This window comes from Lates calcarifer, linkage group LG1 (assembly GCF_001640805.2).
Source record: "Lates calcarifer isolate ASB-BC8 linkage group LG1, TLL_Latcal_v3, whole genome shotgun sequence".
In the NCBI taxonomy this organism is placed as follows: domain Eukaryota; kingdom Metazoa; phylum Chordata; class Actinopteri; family Centropomidae; genus Lates; species Lates calcarifer.
In genome coordinates, this window is record NC_066833.1 from 2,812,158 (window position 1) to 2,835,532 (window position 23,375).

The following is a 23,375-nucleotide window of genomic DNA, read 5'->3' on the forward strand; positions in this document are numbered from 1 at the left end:
ATTATTGTCTTATGCTACTGCAGAAAGGTTCAGATTACCACCTTAATGTCTGGAATTTGACTGTGTACTTTGAAGCAGAAGGTTTTGAATAGGGAGAGTTTATTTTTCTCCATAGCTATCCTGTTTATATGCTCAAATAATCACCAGCAACCTGTAGTTTAATAAGATGGTGCATTGTTAAATCACAAGTATGTCACTTGAAAAAAAGAAGCCTTTAAACTTGAGAAGAAATTCAGTGCAAATGTCTTACCTGTTGTGTTTCTGATGCTGATTCAAAATGTTAATCAGGTGACGAGGTGCAGCTGTGGAGGCTGACAGCAGGTCACGCTGACTGATGAGCTAATGATGCACAGGTGACGGAGTACTGTCTGATTTACATGAGACAGAGGGAGCAGACGTCTCCATGACAATGTGTGTGGGAGGTGAAGTTGCTACAGAGAAACATGAGAACACACTGCAGTCTTTTTGTCTACATTAGGTTTTATTCAGGACTCAGCAGGACACTAAACACACCACAGGATACACAGAGTGTTATGAGTGTGCTGAGGAAGTTACACTGTACCTGTCCTGCTAGAGACTGAACCGCCCTCCTTTAACATCCTGTCATTTTCACAGTATGACTCTGAGACCAGCACAGAGATAACGAGGTCCCGCATCAAACCCACCACAGGTGTGTGGAGAGGGGCTGGTCAGCAGAGGGCAGCAGTAGACGGAGAGAGTTAGACCTCAGCTAAAATATTCTGTTTCTTCTGTTATCTGGCAGGACTTGTATATCTTCTGGGTAAATAAAGACTCTGATTACTAAAAACAAAAAGAAAACAACTACCTTGGCCTGAAAAGTTTCCACAAATTTTCTTCCTGCAGTGGAAGAAAATCAGGTTACAAAAGGGGAAAATGTGTGTGGGGAAATGAGTGAATAAGTGGTGTAGAATAAATATTTCCCTGTGGTCACTGAGGTCCATAAAAACACTTTCCAGTAGAACTGTTTGCTCCTTAGCATTGTCAGCAAAACACAAACTATGAACTACATTTTCCTAAAACATGACACTGACATGTAAACATACACAGAAACCTCAAACCCTGCTGTTTATTCCCTGTTTAACAATTGTATCTCTGATTCACCTTTTTAGTCTCTTTCATTCTTTGTAGTTTAAAACAAAACAACCTCTCCCTGCACTTTCACCTCCCTCTGTTCTACATGTATATATTTCTATATTTAATCTATTGGTAACCCTTTATTAATCTGTTAACAACTTCCTGTGGACACTCAGGGGGAGGCTGCTGATGAACAACAACATAGTAATAGTTCAAAATATGACAAATAAAACATGTCCTTACAGCTGCTTCACAGATTTCCATGCTGAGCTGCAGTTGTGAGATCGTCACTGGTAAGATCCACCACTGCTGACATTTATTCCACCCATTGATGCTGTATGAAAATGTTGGGAGGGCATCTCTGACACTTTCTGTATTTATATGCCATCATACATCACTTCCTTATCAAACTGGTCCTACAGTCAGTATTTCTGATCTGATGCTCCAAGTCTCGCGTGCAAACACTAACGTTGTGAAAACGGCCTCTGGTTTTTGTGCTGCACACACTTGGAACATTTAACAAGACAGATTACAACTAAACACAATTTAAAACCATGATCACAAACTACCCTGCTGCTGAATGTTTTTGACTGTGGTCTCCTGTTGTTTGTTTTCTGGTTAATCGTTTTGGTGTGTATTTATTCTGTTTGTGTGTCCTCTTGACATGCCCTCAATGATTCTTTGAGTTTAAATAAAGTTGAATGACTGGAGATGACGGCGATGTATAGATTGATTTGGCTAGCCCAGACTGTGAAAGCTTCGTATTAACTACAGCTCAACTCTACAAAAACCAAGGACTGTGAATCTCCCATCATTTACACTGAAACTGCTTTGGGTGTGGATCTTTAAATGGCCATTATGAACAGGAGGAATGATTACAGCCAGGAAAAACTGATTCAGTGTTTTAATGAAAAACAATATGAAAAACAGTGCCCCTATCATCTGAGTGTAGCACAACTGCCATTACTGTATTCATATTTTCTCAGCAAACTATGAGCTGACAGCTCCATCACAAACCTCAGCTCTGAACAAATGTTCAGTTGGTGAATAGTCATATTGGACATATCGTCCAGCACATGTATGGCTGTTGTCCATGTTTCATGTCTGGCATTTTAATGGAATGTTAAAGACACAGATGTGAGTTTCTCTTTTTAACTAAGGAGGCACCTAGAGCTCGGTGCAGTCCAGTAAAATGCCTCTTTTCTCTGATATTTATTAAACGCTTGGATGGTTATGATTAGGATCAAGGATGAATGAATATGTGTGATGTCTGCTGATGTGAAGGGTTATAAAAAGACCACATGCGTCTGCCTGCCTGTCTGCTCCACACCTGGAAACAGACTGAGATGAAAAACTCTATTTGATGAATGATAGTTTTGCTGCTTTAATTAGAAAGTCTGGAAGCTAACCGTCTCCTTCATGCTTCTCTGCCAGGACAGAGCGCAGTTAGCATCAGCTTGACAGCCATTATCTTGCCCCTCTGTCATTCTGTCACACTGGTTCCCCAAATAATTATACCTCCTGCTTCATGTCACAAAAAGCCTCCTCTGCACTAACGTGTGTGCGTATGTGTTGATAAAGGAGTGACACAGTGAGAGGAGACAGCAGAGAAAAGCAGATTAATCTCCAGAGTCGAGGGGGAAACGATTTTATTAGGCTCACGTGTGAAGCAGCCGGCCGTGCTGTCAGTTGTAGTCGGGATTGAAACGTCCACAGAACAGAACAGCATGTTGTTGCTGTTTCACAGGGGAGGGTAGCATTTCAGCTCTGAACACAACAAAGACATCTGTACAGAGTGCATATACTGTATGTGTGCATGAAATCCATGAAGTGTCTGTACTGTACCGTAAGTCTTAGAGCTGTCACACTTTCACATACATTTCAAAAGATTTTTAATGGGATACTTGATTAGTTCTGTTTTTATTCTCCCTTATTTACAGGGCTCAGCGTATTCAACCACTCAACCACCATGCCAACCCCCAATCTCCTTTATTATTTCTCCATTTTTATTTCATTTACATTAAGCTTTATTGTACCAAAGGCTGGGAACTAAAAAGCCTGTTTTCAGCAAAGGTTACAAGATGGTGTTCGTCAGAATGAACTTCTGTCTACATTTTTTTTGGGAGCTACTACAATTTAAAACTCTATGGAGGCAAAGAAATGCCAAAATAATATATTTTAAAAATATATTCACTGTGTACCTGTATTTGTGAACTTTAACTTTAAATTCAATGTATTTAGTCCATTGTTGCCGATTTGATTGAAGTATTTTATTTTGAAAACCTGTATTTTACAGTTTTAATTACTTTCTTTTTCCAGAAGGTTTTCCTGAAGTTTCCAGTATCTTCTCAATTTTTTTTTCTTGAATTATGTGACTGACAGAATTTGAATCTTCAGGCTCGATGGATTATCTTCAATAGCCAAGACGTTCCAGAAGTTTCTGAATGTAACTAATCAAAGTTTAAAGCATCCAAATTTCAAGATTAAGGAGGATAAATTTAAAAAAGGTCATCAGTTGCATGTAAAATGAAAATTATTTTGGTCTTTCTTTACTTCCATAAAACCCCTCATTAGTTTCTTCAAATGCAAACTGCACTGAAATTTTTGTGGTGTTAGAAAATTGGAGTTTCTTCTGAGAGAATAAACCACAACTGGAACAACACGATGGAGTTGTTCATTTTTCACTTCAGATAAACTAACCACAAGTTCTGATGGCCGATGATGATTGAGTCTAGCACACACCAAGTGAATTATACGTGAGTTTAACATTCCTGTATTCATTATGGTGGACTATGAGGATAATGTACGCAGGCTTACAGACGTATGCGGAGCAACCATGGCACTGTTTTGACAAGAGCGTTTTTCCTCCAACTCAAAACACTGGACATGTCATTAGTAACAATACATGACAGGCAAAAGCGGCAGTTTCATGATAGTAGCTACAATTTCAATAATGTTGACAGGAACATCACAAAGATTCAAATAGAATAGTTTACACTTAAAATGAACACTGATAGCTTTGACAGTCTATTGACAGTCTACACCACCACCCAGAGTCTGGCCAAACCTTTATGCTTGGTCTTCTTTCATCCCCAGAGCTTCTCTCACACTGTCTGCCACTACAGTTTTACAGTTCACATGATGAGCTCCCCTGTCAGCACTGGTCATGTCTTACACGGCTAGATGAAAAGTCTGCAGGGAGTGTGTAAAATGTTATTGGGTGAATAAGTACAGCACAGGTGCCCCCTCTATAGATCCACCACATGTCTGGGCCCATGTGGACCCGCCTGTTCTCGTCGAGCCACATCCTTTCCCATGCTGCTTTTTAACGAGGCGTGTTGTTTTGTTGTCAAATGCGTGGTGGAGTTTTTATGAAGCTGGAAGAAGGCTGTTACTGATATTTGTAATGAGCTCTCACACTGTGGTTTGCGAGCCTGTATGTTATGAATTATTGTAATGAGTGCAGTGCGTCTCTGCAGTGAGGAGGGTCTCCAGCCGGCCCATGGGAGCAGCTGTTTGTGGTGTTTGGCCTTGTGCGCTGGAGAAAAATGCTTCTTATGATTTGTACTGATTGGATACACATAATGGAGAGGGTATAGTATGCTCTGTCTGAGTCCCAAGGGCTACAGGTCAATTTTAAGGCCTGTGTGAGAGTGGTACGATTGCTCCAAACTGTCACTCCCAAGATAACAACAAGCATCTTGAGCTGCTGTCCTCTGGGGCAATTTTCTGATCCAATAATCAACTAAAATGCTCTGGATAGATTTAGAGTGAGGTCTGAGGCCAAGAAAAATGCTGGGTCTTGAGAGTCTTGAGTGTTTGGGAGGGTGCTGCTCCCTGCTCAGCTGCACTCCTCACAGTTGCAGGCCAGGATGTATCTGTAAGTGGCTGTGATGCGAGTCCCGCCGGCACAGCGCAGCCTCACCGCCTTCAGCTTGGAGGTGTGCGGCCGGCAGCAGGAGCAGGTGCTCTTGAAGGGCTGCTTGAGCACCGAGCTGAAGGAGATGAGGGGGTCGGAGCGGGTGGTGTGGCTGCAGTGACCCTCGCAGCGCGCCAGCAGCACCATCTGGAACACAGAGTTAAGAAAGCACAGATAAGTCATTCACACAGGTTGTTTTTGTGACCTTCAGGCTCTGTCAGGGATGAGAAAAAGGGGTTTCTGGGTACAATGAGGCAGTGTTTGAGTCTGGTCTGAAAGGGAGCCGTCTGTTTGGGCTCAGAATGTCTCCTAAGTCTCCCAGCCTTGGCCTTGCACCTGCAAACAGAGAGATAGCAACGAGACCAGTAACACATTCCTACACCTGCTGCAGCTCAGAGCTCAGGGTCACACACAGCCATTTGCACCAGGTTTACATTTGAAGTCCACTTTTTTTCATCCAGAGAGTCCTGCGCAAACAAAACCACTGTATCAAGCTTTCCCCCCAAGCCTCTCCAGTCAGCTCACGCCCACACACACATGCATGCACATACAAAACACTGGCCTGATCAGTGTTGTGACCGTCTGACTGGCATTCCTCTGTGGGTCACTACATTCCTGTCACCTCCCTAAACAGACTCCTGTGTCACGTCCTTCTGTCAGCTGCTGTGTGTCGCCACCCATGTACTCACTTTGACAAAAGCCAGTCTGGGGCCACAGCAGGGTGACACACACACACACACACACACACACACACACACAAGTACAGTACACGCAGACATCAGGAGTGTTGTCGCCACTTTAAGACCATTTGTCTTTGTCCTAGCTGAGGATCAGACTGTCAAACAGCAACAATTCCTCTTGTGTGATGCCCCTCTCCTTCTCTAATACCTCCTGTCTATCAGCACCTTTCCTGCTCCTCCTTTCATTCATGACCAGCTATTGTAGATTTAAAAAAGCAGATGCAGTGGATGCTCATTCATCCCTTTGTGTGTTTACTAGAGACAGTGAGAAGAACTTGCTAGTGGCAGCTTCCAAAGTGGGATGTAGAGTCACGCATTTTGGGTTTCTAGGAAACGTGTTCATTTTATGTACAGATAGTGTGAGGTGAGTTGGAGCAGTGGGATGGGCAGGGAACTGTTCTGGTTGAACTGAAGTGGAAAAAAAACAAAAAAAAACCAAAACAAAACAAAACAAAACAAAGGATGACTGTGGTAAACAACATCCACTCATTAGGCTTAAAACAAACAAACACTTGTAAGTTAAAACAATTCTCTTTAAGATTGTGGGTCAACTTTGGATGAATTCAACAAATGTGGTGAAATGTTATGTTTTGCAACAACCAAACATCCAGACAAGAACTGAAACATTTAAGGGGCCTCTGGGTAGAAATTTGCTGGTGAGCCTCCACTGACCCCCCAAAGTCTACCACCCTCTGTTCTCATTACAACCAGTCCTGTGCTGAAAACAACTGTTAATATGTCTTGGTCTGTGGAAGATACTCCACATGAGGACGCAGACTAAGTTAATTAACTAATAATGCAGGAAACTGTTATTGTGTTTTTGGGAGGAGGATGTGATGTGAGCTGGACAGAGCAATCAGATCTCAGTGTGGAGAAACCAGGTGCAAATGCAATCAGGTCAAAATCATATCTAGATACAATCTGGATATGAGACGCATTTTAATGCCAGGTGTAAATGGAGTCTGAAATCCGCCTACACCAAGCCCAACAAACACCCACTCACATACACACACGGACAGTTAGCAGGTCATGGCACAAGTGGATTTCAAGTGAACTTGTACAGACTGAGGTGTAAAACAGTTGTTCGGCCGGTCTTCCCGTCAGCTCTCGGTGCACTGTAACAGAGAGCACACAACTCATGCTGTGAGTGTGTTCAGCCCTGCCTCGCCTGAGCTGAGCTGTGGTTTGGCCACCTGCTCTGTGCACTCAGTCAGAATATTAAAAAAAGACCAAAGAACTGATCACTCACGCTAGAAGAACAACTGTGCTGGTGCACAACAAAAGGAAAGTGAGAAAACTGACAGCCCCTTTCCACAATAGCATTCACATGTTTGGCATGATTCAATGGATCATCAGTCTCTTCACACAAAGTGACTATCTCTATGTCTGACACTTCAGAATGCAACAGACTGAGCACCACGCCTCCACATCATTAGGTTACTGTGCTTTTCTTTTTCTTTCTTCAGCCCATCGCTCTCCCTTTAGCCCCTGGCAGAGGCAGGAGAGAGCAGGCTGACAGGGAGACGTCCACTTCAGCCAAAACGCAGTCCCAGCTGAGGTGCAGAATATGTCTGCAGTGTGGCCCATGTCCAGCACCACACACACACACACACACACACACACACACACACACACACACACACAAACATACATGAGAAAGGAAGCGTGACTTGTCTAAATGATGGAGTGATGTGATAAAGCGAGAGAAGCGAAGAAGGAGACAGTGAACTGACCAAATGGAGGAGGCCTTTTTTTCTAGGGGCAGTAAGAGTAATACTAGAAGAAGGAGAAAATGTGTGTGAGATAAATAACTCTTAGGTTAGTGTTGGGGGATTTTTTGGCTGGTGCTTGGGGTTTTCTTTGTCTCTGAGGCTCGGTTTGGAAAAAACGGTTTCTCTGACATTTGTAACAAATTTAGTCATTTATCAAAACTAGCCGTGTTACCTTCAACAACTTGTCACTGAGAGCATTACAGTAATAGAGCAGTTTTGTGTGTGGGTTTGTTTCCGCCTTACCTTAGAGTTGCACTTATAAATCGGGTGTGTGATGGTCTCCACAAAGTGGTGCCTCATGCATCGGTCCGGGTCAGAGTCTCCCAGGTGTGGGTGTGTGTTATCGCTGGCCTTGTTGCTGCTGGCGGACTGGACCAAGCCCAGCAGAGGGCAACACATCAGGACCAGCAGCAGGCCAGAAGGGGGGCCCACAGAGATGAAAGGTTTCATGATCGGGGCCACCCTGAGGCTCTCGATCCTCACAGGATGTCCACCGACGTCACACTGTCTTTGTTATTGTCTGTGTTTCCTTCTGTTTCACTCTCTCAATCTTTTTCTCTCACTTCTGTCAGTATCTCACCCAAGTTGTATTTCAGGGTCTCGCAAAGGAGTGTGTGTTTGTCTCTCTCTTGTTTTTGCTAGTACAAAGGAGGTTCAAGGTCAGTGCGCTGTAGGGAGAAAGGTAGTAGGAGGGTTGCCTTGTCAGGCCACTCCATCCCCCGCTGTCTGGATCCACCACAGTCTGAAAGAAGAAGACAAACAGGAAGGCATCAGTGGAAACATGAGGAGATAAACTCAGGGAAAAGAAACAATATTGTGTGTGTAGACTGTGTGTTTTGTCTATTAATCATCAATGCATCCAAGGGAACTACTGTAAGTGCTGCAGAAAAGATCACACACAGTGAATGAAGCTACCTCCAGACGACTTCTCATAGATATTTTAGCCAGTTTTAGTGATTGACTGTTTGATGACTGTGTGTGTGGTGGGTCTCCAGACTTGGCTGCCTATAGTTTGTCTTCTTTATTCCATGGTTGCCCCTGCACACCCACACACTGCACACGCATTTAGACGCATAAGTCCTGGTGCTTTTATTACAGAGGAGAAACTTAAGCCATGCACAAACAGCCTGCAGCCAGGCCCTTTCCTCTCCCCAGGAATGACTTTTTCATTAAAACAAATCACTCTCCCAACAAGCCCTCTGCAAACCCTCTGCCATATTTTTACATGCATTTATGTAGGTTTTTTTTCCTTTTCCAGCTTCATAGTTTTATTGTCCTCCAGACAATAGAGTTCGTGTTAAGAGGCAGCTTGGTGCTGGCTGAGGCAGGTTTGCTAACAGGCAATGTGTTGTGAATTAGGCAGAGGTGTGTGTACATGTGGGGTCAAGAAGCGAGAGGGGAGCGTAATGATCAGGGTTTAAGGTTCAAGATTTTATTTTTGAATTATTATGATTGTTAACCTAGTCTGGATAGAAACATGCGTTCAGTGTTCCTGAGGTTGGGATGTCTGAAAATGCATGTATATCCAGAAGGTTTGACTACTGGATTATTTTGCCCCAGCTACTCGTGACTTGAATCTAAACTGTTTGCTAGCACAAAGATGAGAGGGACCCACTGAGGCTGAATATGTATGGGGTCCAGATTTTAGTGCTACACCACTGGGTGCATGTGAAGTCAGAGGCCTTGTGCCCTGAGTTACTGTGGCAGTAACGACACCCCTGAGCATCAGTGTTTAATTCTGAAAGCAATCAGAGTTCCCACTTTAACATCCATCTCCTTTGCAATACGACTCGACTACAATTTTTCCTCATTTGAACTGAAATCACAGAATGCATCAAGTTCACTTGAAACCTTCACACACCCCCACCCCCATCCCTCCGTCTTCAACCCCCTCCCCAATTCTAACCCCTGTGTTTTTCTTTCTAAGGGGAATCATTTAACCTTAACATTCCTCCTGAGAGAAATAGAAGTATCATTTGGCCTGTTAAAATAAATACTCCCCGAGATGTTTCGTTGGCCCGTCGAACATGTGCTGCAGGGTTTACATAACAGACGGCCCGGTCTTCTCGGAGCAGCAGGCTGCTTTATACAGCCAGCACCCATCAGCACCTCCAGGCCTGCCAGCCGTACCTGGCTGACATTACAGCGACCACTGATATCCCCATCTCTGCTGCTGGTATCACAATCAGCATCGTAACTTTCTGGTCTTAGGTGTTACACGCTCATTTAAGATGGAGCCTGAGCGTAGGCTATAGTGTCAATACAGAAGGACGGGGGGGGCAAGTAGAGGTGTGGCCAGATTAACCCGTAAGGGAGCACAGACCCTGTTGTGGGACCATGATTAGTTCAGGTCACACAGCAGATAACACATGGCAGCTTCATTATATGCCCAGAGAAGAAGTGATACCATACGATACTAACCTATGATAGAATAGTACTGCCTGGCCCCAGTCTATAATGCTCTATGCTCTATGCTCTAAACCAGAGTTAATAAAAAAAGATTTTTACACAGCACTCAGTGCCACAAGATCACCTATTACTGATATTGCACATTAGTGGTGCAAATTCCCAATCAAATCCTCTGCTGATCAAAGCACCAAAATCAGTTTACAGGCAGTGTACTTGGGAATTCTGGGGCCCCAGTGTAGTTGCCAAGTTTGTCCTGCTGGAAATCCAGACTCACAATGAGGAACAGACAACATACTGTAGCCGTTGACTGTAGCGTCTCATAAACCTGGTATGGGGATTTATAAAGTGCAAACATGTCAGATCAATTCAGATCAAACATGATACTACAGCTGTATTTATGGTCACAGAGAAAGAAAATATTTCCTGAATTTCCCTGTAAATCACAAATAGAACATGTGTTTTTGTTACACAGACAACAGGTCCTGGTCATACCGTGAAGTAAAGAAAACAGAGATAATGACAGGAATAATCCACCTAGTGAATACCAGGATGAGCCAAACAAACTTTATTTTACCCCGACTGTCATCACTTTGGTCTACAGCCAGTTGAGCTCTGTCCTCTTCTGATTAACCATTAGCTGAGCTGGCCAGGCATTCCCACCGTATTACCATTTTATGTGCAGCAAAGAGGTGATTTTCTATTGACTGTCATCTGCCTGTTATGCAGCCAGCTGAGGCAGCCCTGCTGTAACCGCACTGCCATGCAAACAGGGACATCCCTCACTACAAGGGGACTACACATCATAATTAGTGTCTCTTTTGGCGACTCATGCTTAAGCTCTGAAAGCTGGTGATTCAATACATAGCTACGAATGGCAGCCGGCTCAGATAATGGGGCTTTTAGGATAATATATGGAGACAGTATCTGAGTGAGTGAGTTCATTATTGCATCGTGAGCGTGCAAACTGACTGCTTATCTGACTGTGTGGTGCCTGGCTCCTCCCCTGCTTGTCTGAACTGTAGGTTGAAGCAGACGTGAACAAAGTCAGGAGGTTCGGGGCAGCACATGGGCCAGGGTGGCCTCCTCTCCTCCAGTTCGCTCACACCTGCCCTGGACTCAGATTTATAGTGCCCTGGGTGTTCACAAACAGCAGCTGGAACCTCCCGGTGGACTCCACCCCCGCCCCCATCTCATCCAAGTACGATGACTGGCAAACCCAAAACCGTTACGGTCGGGATCTTTCCTGGATCTATCGTTTGAAATCGACCTCATCATCCACTCAAACCGAGCTTGTCTTTCTGATATAATTACAAAAACAAATCCCCATTGTGTTCCACTTTAAAGTGCACCCTTCTTCCTCTATTGGTATCCTCCCAAAACCTGTCCTCCTATTTTCCTCTTCTCTTACTTCCTTCTTTATCCCCAAGACCGGGCATTGGTGCCCCTCTTGTAATGCTGAGGTGCTGGATCAGAACTCACCATGTCACCTTGGGTCCTTACTGTTTTCATTATAAAAAGCAGCTATGTTGGCAGCAGAGGTCCACAGAATACAACAAGTCATTCATACTGAATTACCCATGAAATTTCAGCTCGATTAAAGTAAACAGTCTCACTTGATGACTATTGTAGAAAAACTTCTGCAAGGCCAGGCCCCATCCAGTAAACCAAGAAAGTCAAATTTTCCATTTGACGAGGTGAGGGATTTCTGGAAAGCGAAGCCACCTTATCTCTATTAAAATACCTTCAGATACAGAGTTTGAGGAATAGTATGCAGTCTGAGACATAAAAACTGAGTGAGGTCATAGTTAAAGATTTGGGTGCACCAAGCCTGAGTCCAGGATCTCTGGTCACCCCAAAGCCCCTGCTCTGACATCAGTGACAAAAATCCATGTCGAGAGTTCAGTGAAGTGGGAAAACTGTGCATTTGGTGAAACGGTAGGAAACAGAGGGCACACTGTTCCTGCTTCAAGTGGGTAAAGAGATTTTTTTGTTCAAGCAAGAAAGGAGGGGAGAGTGGGTTCTGTTCTGCTGGGGGAAGAGGGGCAATGTCCAGAATTAGCTATCACAACCTTGCCAAGTTTGAAGTGTGTCCAAAACAAGTAGTTGGGAGTAGTGGCTTCATTATTACAGGGGAGGAAGGTGGAGTTTGAGCTCTACAGTGATTTTATGTGTGGACAGGCCATAAAAGACCCTGGACCAACAGAGGCAAGATTCAACAAGAGCTGCTACTAAAAATTATTTGTATTATTGTTAATTATTTTCATGGCACATGTACTCCTTTACTACAATTTACAATTTATGATGTTAACGATCGGTGGCTTTACCACTACGAAATTTGAATAAAAAAAGAGTCTGTGATTTCAGACAGAGGCAGACAAAAGCAGCTTCTCGTCTCTAGCCAACGACTGTCGACTCTGTCGACTGAAATGACAACGGCACACATTACCTCCAGCTGATTTTTTTATGTTTCCAGCTGACTTGTTTTAAAGCAAGAATCTTGTAAAAGGGGTCTTAAATGTGCACTTCATGCACAGCCTGCTCTCTCCTGCCCTTGTGGATTGTGGGCAGTAACCAAGATGAGCCAATCTATGGGGTCAAATGTAATAAAACTGCATCAAGATGCTGCTGTGTAGGACTCATGTAGCATGAGTGTTTTCATATGTACCATACACTGTCTTGGGATACAAATCACTAGCAGAAAATAAATATGATGACAAACTATTTGGACAAGCTAACCTTCAGAGGGTCAGTTAAACAGTTTCAATCACAAACGTGGCAAAGCTTCTACATCAAAGTGCAGGTGTGTGTGATTAGGCCAATCAGGGCATGGACCTCCACCATCCCCACACACTAGCACAGTTAGTCATTGATCTGCTCCTTGGTTTTGGAAGTAACCAGTAATCAGTTAGTACTGTAGATAGTAAAGTAGTTAGCTACATGTTAGCAACTGCATCTGACTTTAGAGCTACAGTACAGCACTAGGTTTTTGGTAAAGGCTAAAATAAATAAAGTCACAACTTTCCAAACTCTTATAGGGACTATTGTTCTCTCTGCAGCTCCATGCACACCATTTCAGCACGTAGAGAAATCTGAAGCTTGACAGAACAGGTCTCCTGTGCCAAGTTACAGTTGCATGTAAGTCTCTCTGAGCTCTAGATTTAACCCAGATATCCACACTGTTTGGCCCACCCAGGTGAGTGGCATTGCTACATCAGTCAGTCCACAACTGGCTCTGCTTTTTCAGAAACAAATTAGAGCTTTAATAATTTGGCACGACAACCCAAAACGCTAAAGCATTCTCCTCTCCACTTTACCTGACCGATGTGGAATTCCCGGTACTCAAAAACTAATTAGAGAGTCAAAGGAGAAGGCCCACAGGCTGATGAAATTATTAAACAGCATGTATTATATGTAACTACATGCATATTAGGACCTATCGCTACATCTGCATTTACTGCTTATTAAAAGACATATCATATGTCATAGAGCAAATACAATTTTGTAAATTCCACTTCATTTCTGTTAATAAAGCTTTAGCAGCATTGCCAAGGGGCAGATCATTTAAGAAGGGCCCAGTATCTGCAAAAAGATCCAGTGTGGGTTTAGTATCTGCAGAGCCAAACCACATAACCACAATACAATCCCTCCTTACATACCACAATCCCTCTGGTTTGAAGCTTTAGGACTTTGGAGTTATGAGATGGTGATTCCAAGCTTAGGGAGTGCAGATATTGTGATGTCTCTCTCACAGGCTACAGTGGGAAAGATGCCTCCCACGTGAATACACATTCTCTCTCACACACACACATACACACACACAGACTGACCTACCACTACCATGGACTCCTGACAATTGTGATTAATATTCTTCATACATTTCTGGCTGATTATGAACCAAAAATAACACAGATTAATCAGTAATAGAATTGATTGTTAGCCACTGGCTTAATGGCCTCTCACCTGCCTAATGAAAATACACAGACACACTGAAACAAAGCCCGAAAGATCTGTGGTGCCAAAAGAGTCATAATAAGTCTTTTGTTCAAGAAGTAAAAGTGAAACAATGACGTTATCTCAAAATCTGTTACGAAAGGTGCAACCATGAAGCCTCCCAACTGTTCTAACCATATGTTGTGTAGGACAGAATTTCTCAGTCCACATTACCACATTTTGTTCTTAGCAGTGGGGTGCATGTATAAATATCCCCTGCCCACCTCACTTATGGGTTTTTGTTCTCACACATGCAAACTCGAACACACATGTACATGCAGTACACAGGGGTTGTGTGGTGTGGTGTGGTATTCCTGTGGCCATTGTGCTACTGCTGCTCTGGGGCTCTAAACATTGCTGGGATGCTGGTGTGTTTTGGCACATGGGCCAGGCTGAGGAGCCAGATCTTCAGAGGGATCCTCCGCTTTATCACACAGGCCAGTCGGCAGCTGAGTACACAGTTGCTGAGCAGGGACGGGGCCTGTCTGCGGTGGCAGTGGGCAGCTCGGTTATAGAGCCCCCGCTGCCACACACAGAAAACAGGTGCATCAAAGGACGCCGGAGGGGTGGGAATTAGGGAGAAATGACAGGTAGAGTGGGGGAGGTGTAACTTTTTGAACAATCATGAATATGTTTTCCTACCTCTATCCCTCGCTCTCTTCTTCTCTCCAACTGCATCCTCACACTCCTTTCTGATTTGCTCCCCTGCTGTGCCGTGCCCGGAGTTTACGTCATGATTTTCTATTCACCACCCCCACTCCTCCTCGACCTCACCTCCCTCCATTGTTTCACCAGCTTTTAATAAACTAAAGGGCAGATTCCTGACTGGAGCGAGGTGGGGGGTGGGGGGTAGACCCACAGACCTGTCCTCCAGCCACACACACATACAGTATATGCACACACACACAGTTTGGCATGCAGAGTGCCAAGCTCTTCCACTGTCTACTGACGCCAGCTCCTGAAACACACATACAAACTTACTCTTCCTCTCTCTAACACACACACACACACACACAAGCTCCCCACGCGCCAACCTCCTAAAAGCTAAGCTCCTCACTAAATATATCCCCCCCAGTAAAGATAAGACAAACAGTGTGGATTTGAGAGCAGTGTACAGCCAATGACAGGCAGCCATGTGAGCCAGAGCTAAGCTTGTGTTAGCTCTACAACTGAGGCTTCTCAGAAACACTGGAGAGACAGAAAGGGGAGACACAGAGGACATATATGTATGAATATTCTCAGATTTCTCTTTCTTTCTGGGCATTGTTTAGTGAAGCATAGCGCAGGACTCACTCAGAGAGTGTTGTTAAAGTTGGTTTGATAAATACAGAGCCCCTAATCTTGCTGGGTCAACACACACATGCACCTCAAATCCTAAACCCACCTCCTCTGTTCTCTCCATCCTCATCAGAGAGCAAAAAAAACAAAAAACAAAAAAACACTGGGAATGTGGCGAGCTGCAGGCTAAAAGCAGTGCATGAAACTAGATCAATCCTCCATTCAGCCCCGAGCCTAGGGCACTCTCGAAAAAGAGCAAGCAAAGGAGTCGTAGGCGTGTTTGTTTTATCGTGTTGGACCAGGTTTCTTCGGGCAGCAGAGATCTGTCACATGCTTGTCTGGCAGGGCGGCGTTAAGGATCTTCTCGATGGCCCGCGGTTCGTGCAGAGCATCCATTTGTCAGAAGCACATTCCTGCGGCAGTGAGACATTGTGAACTGCCTATCGGAGCCTCGACACTGTCCAAATAAATACACTCACAATGGGCCCCTGTGTGTGTGTATGTGTTTGCATGCATGTGTGAGAATATGAAACATGAGAGCTCAGACACAAAACCAACCATGCACTGCTCTGCCAGAGCGTTGCTGTCTATCTGCACCTGGCTGAATGTGTGATGTTTCAAACACACCTCCTACTCCTCCTCATCGCCTTTCTCTTCTCCAAACAATTCAAAATTCAATTGTAGTTTGAGGTGAGGATGCAGACTCTGAGAAAGAAAAAACACACACACACATTTTTCTCAGCGTGCAAACTGTTTCTCATCTGGTGTCACTGGAAGTGGAGAGGGATGTCTGGAGGGATGTTTGCATCACACAGTCTCAATCTCTTTCTCTCTTTTTTCCTTGTGTCAGACTCTCTCTGTCACTCTCACCTCCTCCAACCCTCTTTCTCTCTCCCCCTCTCACACATCTCAGTTTCATTCTGTTTCTCCTATTTATTGTGTCCTTCTCTGGTACTGCCTGTCCTCTGAAGGGTTCACTGTTCCCATCTCTTTCTCAGATGTTTTTCCTCCTCCTTGGACTTGTCCTCTTTCCCCTCTCATTATCCTCCATTCTTTTGTAGTCACTTCATTTTTCATTTAAACACCTTCTCCCTCTCTCTTTCTCACATGCACGCCTCTCCTTCTCAGTTAGATGGAAGTGGTAGCTTGTCTTCTCCTCCTCCTACCTACCACAGAGTCTATTATATCTGTCATTGTCTCCTTCTAGCGTAAGCCAGCAGCCTCAGGGTCCAGTAGAAGAGGCCAAGTCAATCATACACTTATGGACATAAACGCATGTACCTGTAAAACCCATATCCATACATGTCCAAAGTTATTCACACCGCTATTAACCTCACACTCCGGCGCACACACTCTCTACAGGCTCCGTGAGTTGCATTATCCTTCCAGCCTCGCTGTCAGTGCCTGATTAGCGTATCCACCAGCGCCAACACAAACATGTTTCCTCCGATTACACATCATGTCACACTGCGTCCTAATCACAACCACTCGCAGTTTCTGGACTCGTGCGGAGCAGAAAATACCTGCAATAAAAGAGGAATGCGCACCTGAGCTTGGGGGTGAGAAAAAGTGAGTAGAAGTTTAACTCAAACTGTGTGTGAGCACAGTGTCATGCATGTACAGCAACATGGAAAAATGCATAAATGTACAACAACAAACATGCATGGCATTATCTCACATCTGTAAAAGAATTACAGCATCTTTTCCCTACAGGTTTCGATAGACTATATCTTCTGTGTATTCAGTTTAAAAAAAGAAAGACAGGACCCCCACCCCTGCATTTGTAAGCGTGCTGGTCCTGAGGTCTGACACCCAGGCTGGTGGACTTACCTTCAGCGCCAGGCAACAGAAAGACAGCAGAGGTATCCAGACTGAGATCCTGCACACAACACTGGATTTGTTGTTGAACTATTGTTTCCCAGCCAGCTCTTCTCTCCTCCTGTTTCTACCTCTCTCACACACTCTGATTGTCTGAGTGCTATTCTCTCCTCCCTCTGTCTCACTGTCTCTCTCACCTCCTCTTGCTCTCCCTCTCTCCCCTCTGTCTCACAGTCACACTCTCTCACTTTTTCTTGAGCAGGGAAATCAACAGAAAGAGGGAGCAGCCTGGATGCTCTGTTTGTGAGGACGGTCGTCACATGTGGATCGTGACACAGCAATCGTATATCATACGCCCTTTCTCTCTCTCTCTCCCTCTCTTTCCCTCTCTCACACACACACACCAGCTGACACACCGAAACGCTCTGCAGCGGCAAATGGGAATTCCAGCCCTGGACGGCTCCGCTCGCCCCATCAGGAGAGAGCTGACCAAAAGCTGCAGCCAGTTTTACGAGGTCAGGGTTATAAAACTGTTAGCAGATTTAGTTTATTTAAAAACAACTGGCCCCTGTGGCCTTCCTCTTCACGCGCTTTCTCCTACCATGACACGAGGGGTGGGGGTGTGCAGGTGGGATGGGTGAGGGGGATAAAGTGTGGAAAAGAAGTGGGGTTAAATGTGAGGTTAAATAACTCACCTTAGCCGTCTTCTCTTGATGGGACCCGGATGTTGTGCATACAGTTTGGCTTGTGATTCTGGGATATCCTCCACCTGCAAGTTAAGGTTATATATATGTTAAGTATGTCATCGTAAAAATAAAGAAAAATAGAACAAAGTATGTTCAGCTTCACTCATCATGAACATTTTGCAAATGTTCAAAATTATGACCAAATAAAGAGGAAATCACTAGAGACATATATTCATTGATTTTTTTTTTTTAAAAAAAGCAATGCATTAATCACTCAGTTTTCATGCATTTTACAGGACCCAGTGGGTCAGTTATTAGTACGAGTCACCTGCTGGGTATTTCATTTTGGATTATTTGTGTTCATCTGTAAACAATTATATGATGGTGCAGAGCCTGCGTGTTTGGAAATCCTGAAAACAACAGCAATAAAGCGCAGAGCAGATTCAAACTGTAACGACCTCATCCATCATTCTCACATGGCTCAACATGGAGACAGACACCCTGAAGATATAAAGGGGACAAACTGTGATGAATGGAAAGCTAATAGTGCAGGAGGCATCACTGTTACCCTGAGACAAGAGCAGTCATACCTTCTCCAAGGCTTTGCACACAGCTGCTGCCAAATTATTATGATACATTATATCAGTCGCCTCGTTTCTCATCTGTGAAATGTTTGCAGTTTTGGTGTTTTATTAAGCACTTAGAGTTGCCAAAATGAACAGTGTGATTAAAAAAAAACAACAAAAACCAAACAAACAAAAAAATTAAAAAAAACCCTGACACTTATGGTGAAGGTATATTCCTCTTATTGAGGTGCGGAAAAATACAGCCAGATGCAGACTGACAAATAAGTCTCATCATCTTGTTCCTAAGTACTGAGGATGCATTCTTTCAACATGTTTCACACACACAGAGGGGGAGCAGGTTGGGGAGGGCACAGCTTGACAAACTAATGAATTTTTCATAGCCTGATTGAATAAGAAAAGGGCAGTCAAACAGTGTAGGAATAACAACATGAACAATGCCAAAATAGGTGAAGAAGAATAACATGAGCAGTGTGAGGTTGACAGCATATGTTCAGATACTCATTGTACCACACACACATTTACACACACACACACACACACACATACAAGTCTTGGTATGCAGAGTCAAAACTCTCAGGGGAAATAAGGGGAGCAAGCTGCACCACACTAAGTAGGACTTAGTGGGTCAAAAGTTTAAGAAGCACAATTACCTGAAAGACCTCAGCTGACCCCCAAAATTTCTCACCTTCTGTTCCCTCACACATGCACACACACACCTTTGACGGAGGCGATTTACAACCGGCAGCAGGAGAGGGTGAAAACTTATACACCACCAACAGGCTCCTAGAGAGAAAGAGAGCGAGAGACCCACGCAAGCACCGTTTGTATTTTGATTACACTTTCAGGCGTTGTAAATGATCACTGCTGCGAACAGTGTCAAATTAAATGGTCATAACTCACCTGGACAGAATCTGACCGCCTCTCCTTGGCTTACTCAGCTTGTGTCCACATGAGAGGTGGTGACAGGGAGTAAATGGCTTCAGATAATGTATCATAATATCACATTAAGAAAATGTTGAGGGAAGCCAAATGCGAATCCCATATGCGGAGAGAGGAGGGTGGGGTGAGAGGCAGAGAGTGGAGGACAAAGCCAGAAGACAGAAGATATATTGAGCAAAAAGGAGGGGGATACACTGAGATGACATACTGCCACAAAGGCAGCTTTTGTACTTGTAAAAATGCTTTAGCTTTCTGCGACAATAGTTGGTAAATGGATAGTAGTAAAAAGCAAATTAATGTTGTTTCTATGTGACAACTGTTGAAAGGTAACTTGCTTTTTCAGGATTATGATAAACTCTTTACTCTCTCCATTACTGATCTAAATTTCAGCCTGGATACTAGTCCATCTTAGTGATGTGTCACTGCCCAGTTAGTATTTTGGACCTCACCCTGTGGCCGTTCACACTAGTGATTAGGCAGCAGGTCAGGTTGCACCCTTGTTTCATCAGCTAATAAGCCAATGACTATTAAGAGTGTGATGTGACAGTTGTCCCTGTCTTGATCGAGTCCCACCTTGGCTGTAGGCAGTCCGACATGCTGTCCCCATGAGCACCGGCAACTGAAATGAGACTGGACCTGATGTGACATGAGTCATCTCCTCATCTGACCAGGATTAGCAGGGCAGGGTCACATCTCAGCTCAATCACACCTGAGTCACACACTCACAGGCCTATGGGCAAAGTGTTCCAACACCAACCACATTTATCTCCTACAAGAATGTGGACTGATACAATAATGAAACTCTGGTCCCCTACTCAAAGAGTTAAATATCTCTCTCTGTCAGTTTTCAACTAAAGCTCTCTATTCTTTCCTTCAGCACAGGAAAGCATATTTCAAGCCGGTTTGTATTATCTGTGAGAGGCACAAAGCTGTGGACTGACCAGTGCACAGATGTACTCAGTCTTCATTTGGAAGATTGATTTCCAGCCTCATTTTAAGCTACATGAAAAAAATGAAAGGGGTCTATCATTTTTGGAGATTTACGTGGAGCAGTGTGCAACAGAAAAACAGTCATGTTTGCCTCAGAACTAGTCTCTGCTAGAAGCCAAAAGTCTAACAAAAATAGTCCTATAATTATAATTTACAGCCGGTGTAGAATAACTTTCTCTTTCCTTGACCAGGTAAAGCAATGTCACAGCAGCTGCCAAAGACAACTGATGTGTGATGAGTGTACCAGGTCTGGTTTTGGAGTTCAGGGAGAAGCACAGTACAAGCGCTCAGAATATCTAGTACAGGAATAAAACAGCCATATCAAAGAGATGCTGCAATCTCAGATGGTGATGAGACACAGTGAGTTGAGACCACTGTGCAGTTAATGATCTTAACACTTTTTTACACACAAATACACATAGTCATGTGCATGATTTTGCATGAGGAATGAGAACAGCAGCCCTGACTGAGGGGGGGTTTGGGGAGACAGAAAAGGATAAAAGACAGAAAGTGAAAAATTCTTAGACAGAGATAGACAGAGATATGGAACAATGAGAGAGCAGCTAAGTGTTTCCCCATGTGCACCTGGGGCAGTGGCTGACCCTGTAAAGTGGGGTCTAAGCCTGAGCCCTCTCTCCCTCCACCCCTCTCCCTGTGCCAATGCCCATAGGCACTGAGGAATCACTGGAATGAGGGAGAGCAGCCAAAAACAGTCTGCTAAACTCCCTTCATCTCTGTAGTAGTGCCGTCACAGAGGGCCTCCAGTCCAGCCCAGACAGAGAACACTTAGCAGGCTGCTCCATCTTTTCTACAGCCCACTTGGGGCTGTGACAGGCTCCAGTGTTAGGAGCCAGCAGGTGGGTAGACACTGATTTTAGCCAAGGTGGTAATCAAGAATTTGTGTCACCACTGAGAGTTTGAAAGTTTTTTTTCTAATTGTAATGTCAGAGGGACAATCCGTAATTTGTAAAATATCTTGGCAACTATTGGATGGATTGTTGTGTGAATTTGTGCCGGCATTCATGGTTCCCAGAAGAAGAATCAGATTCACTTTGGTGAACCCTTTACTTCTCCTCTAGCAGCAGCAGGAGACTGACATTTTTGGCTTTTAGTGAAATGTCTTGACAATTATTAGATGGACTGCCTTAAATTTTTGGTGGACATTTATGGTTTCAACATGATGTCTCCTAATGACTTTGGTGATCCCTTAACTTTTTCTTCATGACCTAATTTCAATTTGTCTGATAGTGCTTTGTGTTTAGTCTTTATTATCAAATGTTAGCATGCTGATGAACATAGTCAACATTATACTGTATTAACATTGTACTATATGATTACACTAATACTAAACATTAGCATGTTAGCATTGTCCTTATCAGCATATTAACATGCTAATGTTGGCATTTATCTCAAAGTACTGTTGTATATAAGTAAAACTGTGAGGATGGCTGTTAGTGTATATAATTTATACATCAAACTTTTCCATTTTGAATGTGGAAATACACAGAAACATTGACGTATAAGGAGTTTAAATTGTGTACAAATCAGTTGAAGCAACCAAATTAAAACATGAGACTAACGCCGTGATATCAGTTACTAGAAGCTTATTCAGAGTGAACTGTGGGGCCAAAAATTGCTGCTCTGGGGGAACAGTTCTGAGAAAAACAACATGTGAACGCAGGTGCTCTGTGATGTGTGTGTGTCTGTGTGTTTCCAGGTTTAGGATTTGTTGTCATGAGAAAAGAAAGGCTCGCAGCCAGTAAACAGAAACTTTTCCCCTCTTGTTCTCAGATATCTGTTTAGACTTCATAGATTAGCTATGACTCCATCAGACTTGCATTAAGCCCATCACGCACATTCACATGCGTGCACACAAAGGCACGCGTGTGCATGCTCGCATGTGCACAAACACGCTCAGATCCTCTTAACCCCAGAGACATTTATGACCCTCACGTATATCAGTTTATATCAGTGGTCCTGAGCAGAGCAGCAGTAAAGTGAAATGAGGACAAAACAAGAGAAGCAGATTCTTTATAGCAAGCCTCCGTGTTCTGCTTCTGCTGAGTGGAAACAGAGAGACAACAGAAGGCAGCCACTCGAAACACATCAACAAAACATCGCGCGCTGAGAGAAGACATCATCAGGGAGGGTGATTCATGAGAATTTTATCCCTGTGTTTGGTGCAAAGTTCGATTCACGTGTTAGTCAACGTGGTCGTTTAGATTTGACAAAATGATTTCTTAAATTTCAAAGCTACTAGCCAAAGCAGATCAATATCAATGCTCTCTAGTAAATAAAATCAATAAAACTATCATGTAAATTTATGAAACTACATCAAAATGTTGCATATTTTTACAGTATTTTGCGTTAAAAAATATTTCCTGGCTCTTACATGGTATTCAATGTACACAATGTTGGTTTTGGTCTTTTCGTGGGATTTGTTGACCATGAGAAACATACAGAATAATACCAGCGTTATTCTTTCATTAACGCTACACATAGACGTCGACGTGCCATTTGTCTAATCTTAAAGGACGTTCTGTTCGTGGTGTGTTACAGCCAAATTTCAAAGACCAATGATGAGGATGCAACTCATTCAGTTTGCTGTTGCTGTGCCACAGAGCATGACAGGGCAGAAAATGGGATGTGTGGAGACAGAGACTGACAGGAGGAGAGGGAGCGGGTGGACGAGGGGGCAGGGTTCCGAGGTTCCTCCCTTGATGTCCTCCCTTTCACACAGCATGCTTCAGAAGGCAAAAAAAGGCCAAGCATGTGGTCAGGAAACTCCCAGCCACCACTGACCGCATCGACGTCACCTTTTGTGTTTTGGTGGTTGGTGACTGGAGAAGCTAATATTTTAGTATGTGCGAAAGTAGACAGAGAGGACCTGATAATGCCTGGGGTGATGTAATGCACTGTTTCTGTGCTCAGTGTGAAGGGGGTGGGGCAGAAGGGGTGTGTGTGTGTGTGTGTGTGTGCTGGTTACATAGAGGGGATTGGGTGGTTGATTACCTAATGTTTGACTTATCCCCTTACTAGAATTTGCAATGCAGGCTCTGATTACAGTGGCGCCTCAACCTGAACAACCTGTGCCTTTTTATAGTCTTAACACTGCCGCACACAGACAGCCAAACACATAATGAGGGTGTAGT

The 23,375-nt window shown here is 43.9% G+C and overlaps 2 protein-coding genes across 7 annotated transcripts in view; both read right to left on the reverse strand.

Moving 5' to 3' along the window:
• Positions 1 to 328, reverse strand: part of mao (monoamine oxidase) — a 37,365-nt gene extending 37,037 nt beyond the window's left edge. The window contains exon 1 of the mRNA XM_018697333.2: positions 251 to 328. The gene's annotated coding sequence lies outside the window, so the exon portion shown is untranslated. The remainder of the gene's footprint in view (positions 1 to 250) is intronic.
• Positions 329 to 2,722: 2,394 nt separating this feature from the next.
• ndp (norrin cystine knot growth factor NDP) lies at positions 2,723 to 19,334 on the reverse strand. Of its 6 annotated transcripts, XM_051076289.1 has the most exons (5): positions 19,195 to 19,334; positions 18,980 to 19,077; positions 17,717 to 17,790; positions 7,770 to 8,268; positions 2,723 to 5,161 (listed from the first exon to the last, which is right to left on the reverse strand). In XM_051076289.1, the coding sequence occupies exons 4-5, from the start codon at positions 7,974 to 7,976 to the stop codon at positions 4,937 to 4,939; spliced, it is 432 nt and encodes a 143-aa protein (XP_050932246.1). In that variant the 5' UTR covers positions 7,977 to 8,268; positions 17,717 to 17,790; positions 18,980 to 19,077; positions 19,195 to 19,334; the 3' UTR covers positions 2,723 to 4,936. The 6 variants fall into 6 exon arrangements, with proteins under 6 accessions (XP_050932246.1, XP_050932284.1, XP_050932223.1 ...); XM_051076327.1 differs by lacking the exons at positions 17,717 to 17,790; positions 18,980 to 19,077; positions 19,195 to 19,334 and adding exons at positions 15,831 to 15,908; positions 17,034 to 17,419; XM_051076266.1 differs by lacking the exons at positions 17,717 to 17,790; positions 18,980 to 19,077; positions 19,195 to 19,334 and adding exons at positions 15,762 to 15,908; positions 17,034 to 17,419.
• Between the last annotated feature and the right edge of the window lie 4,041 nt (positions 19,335 to 23,375).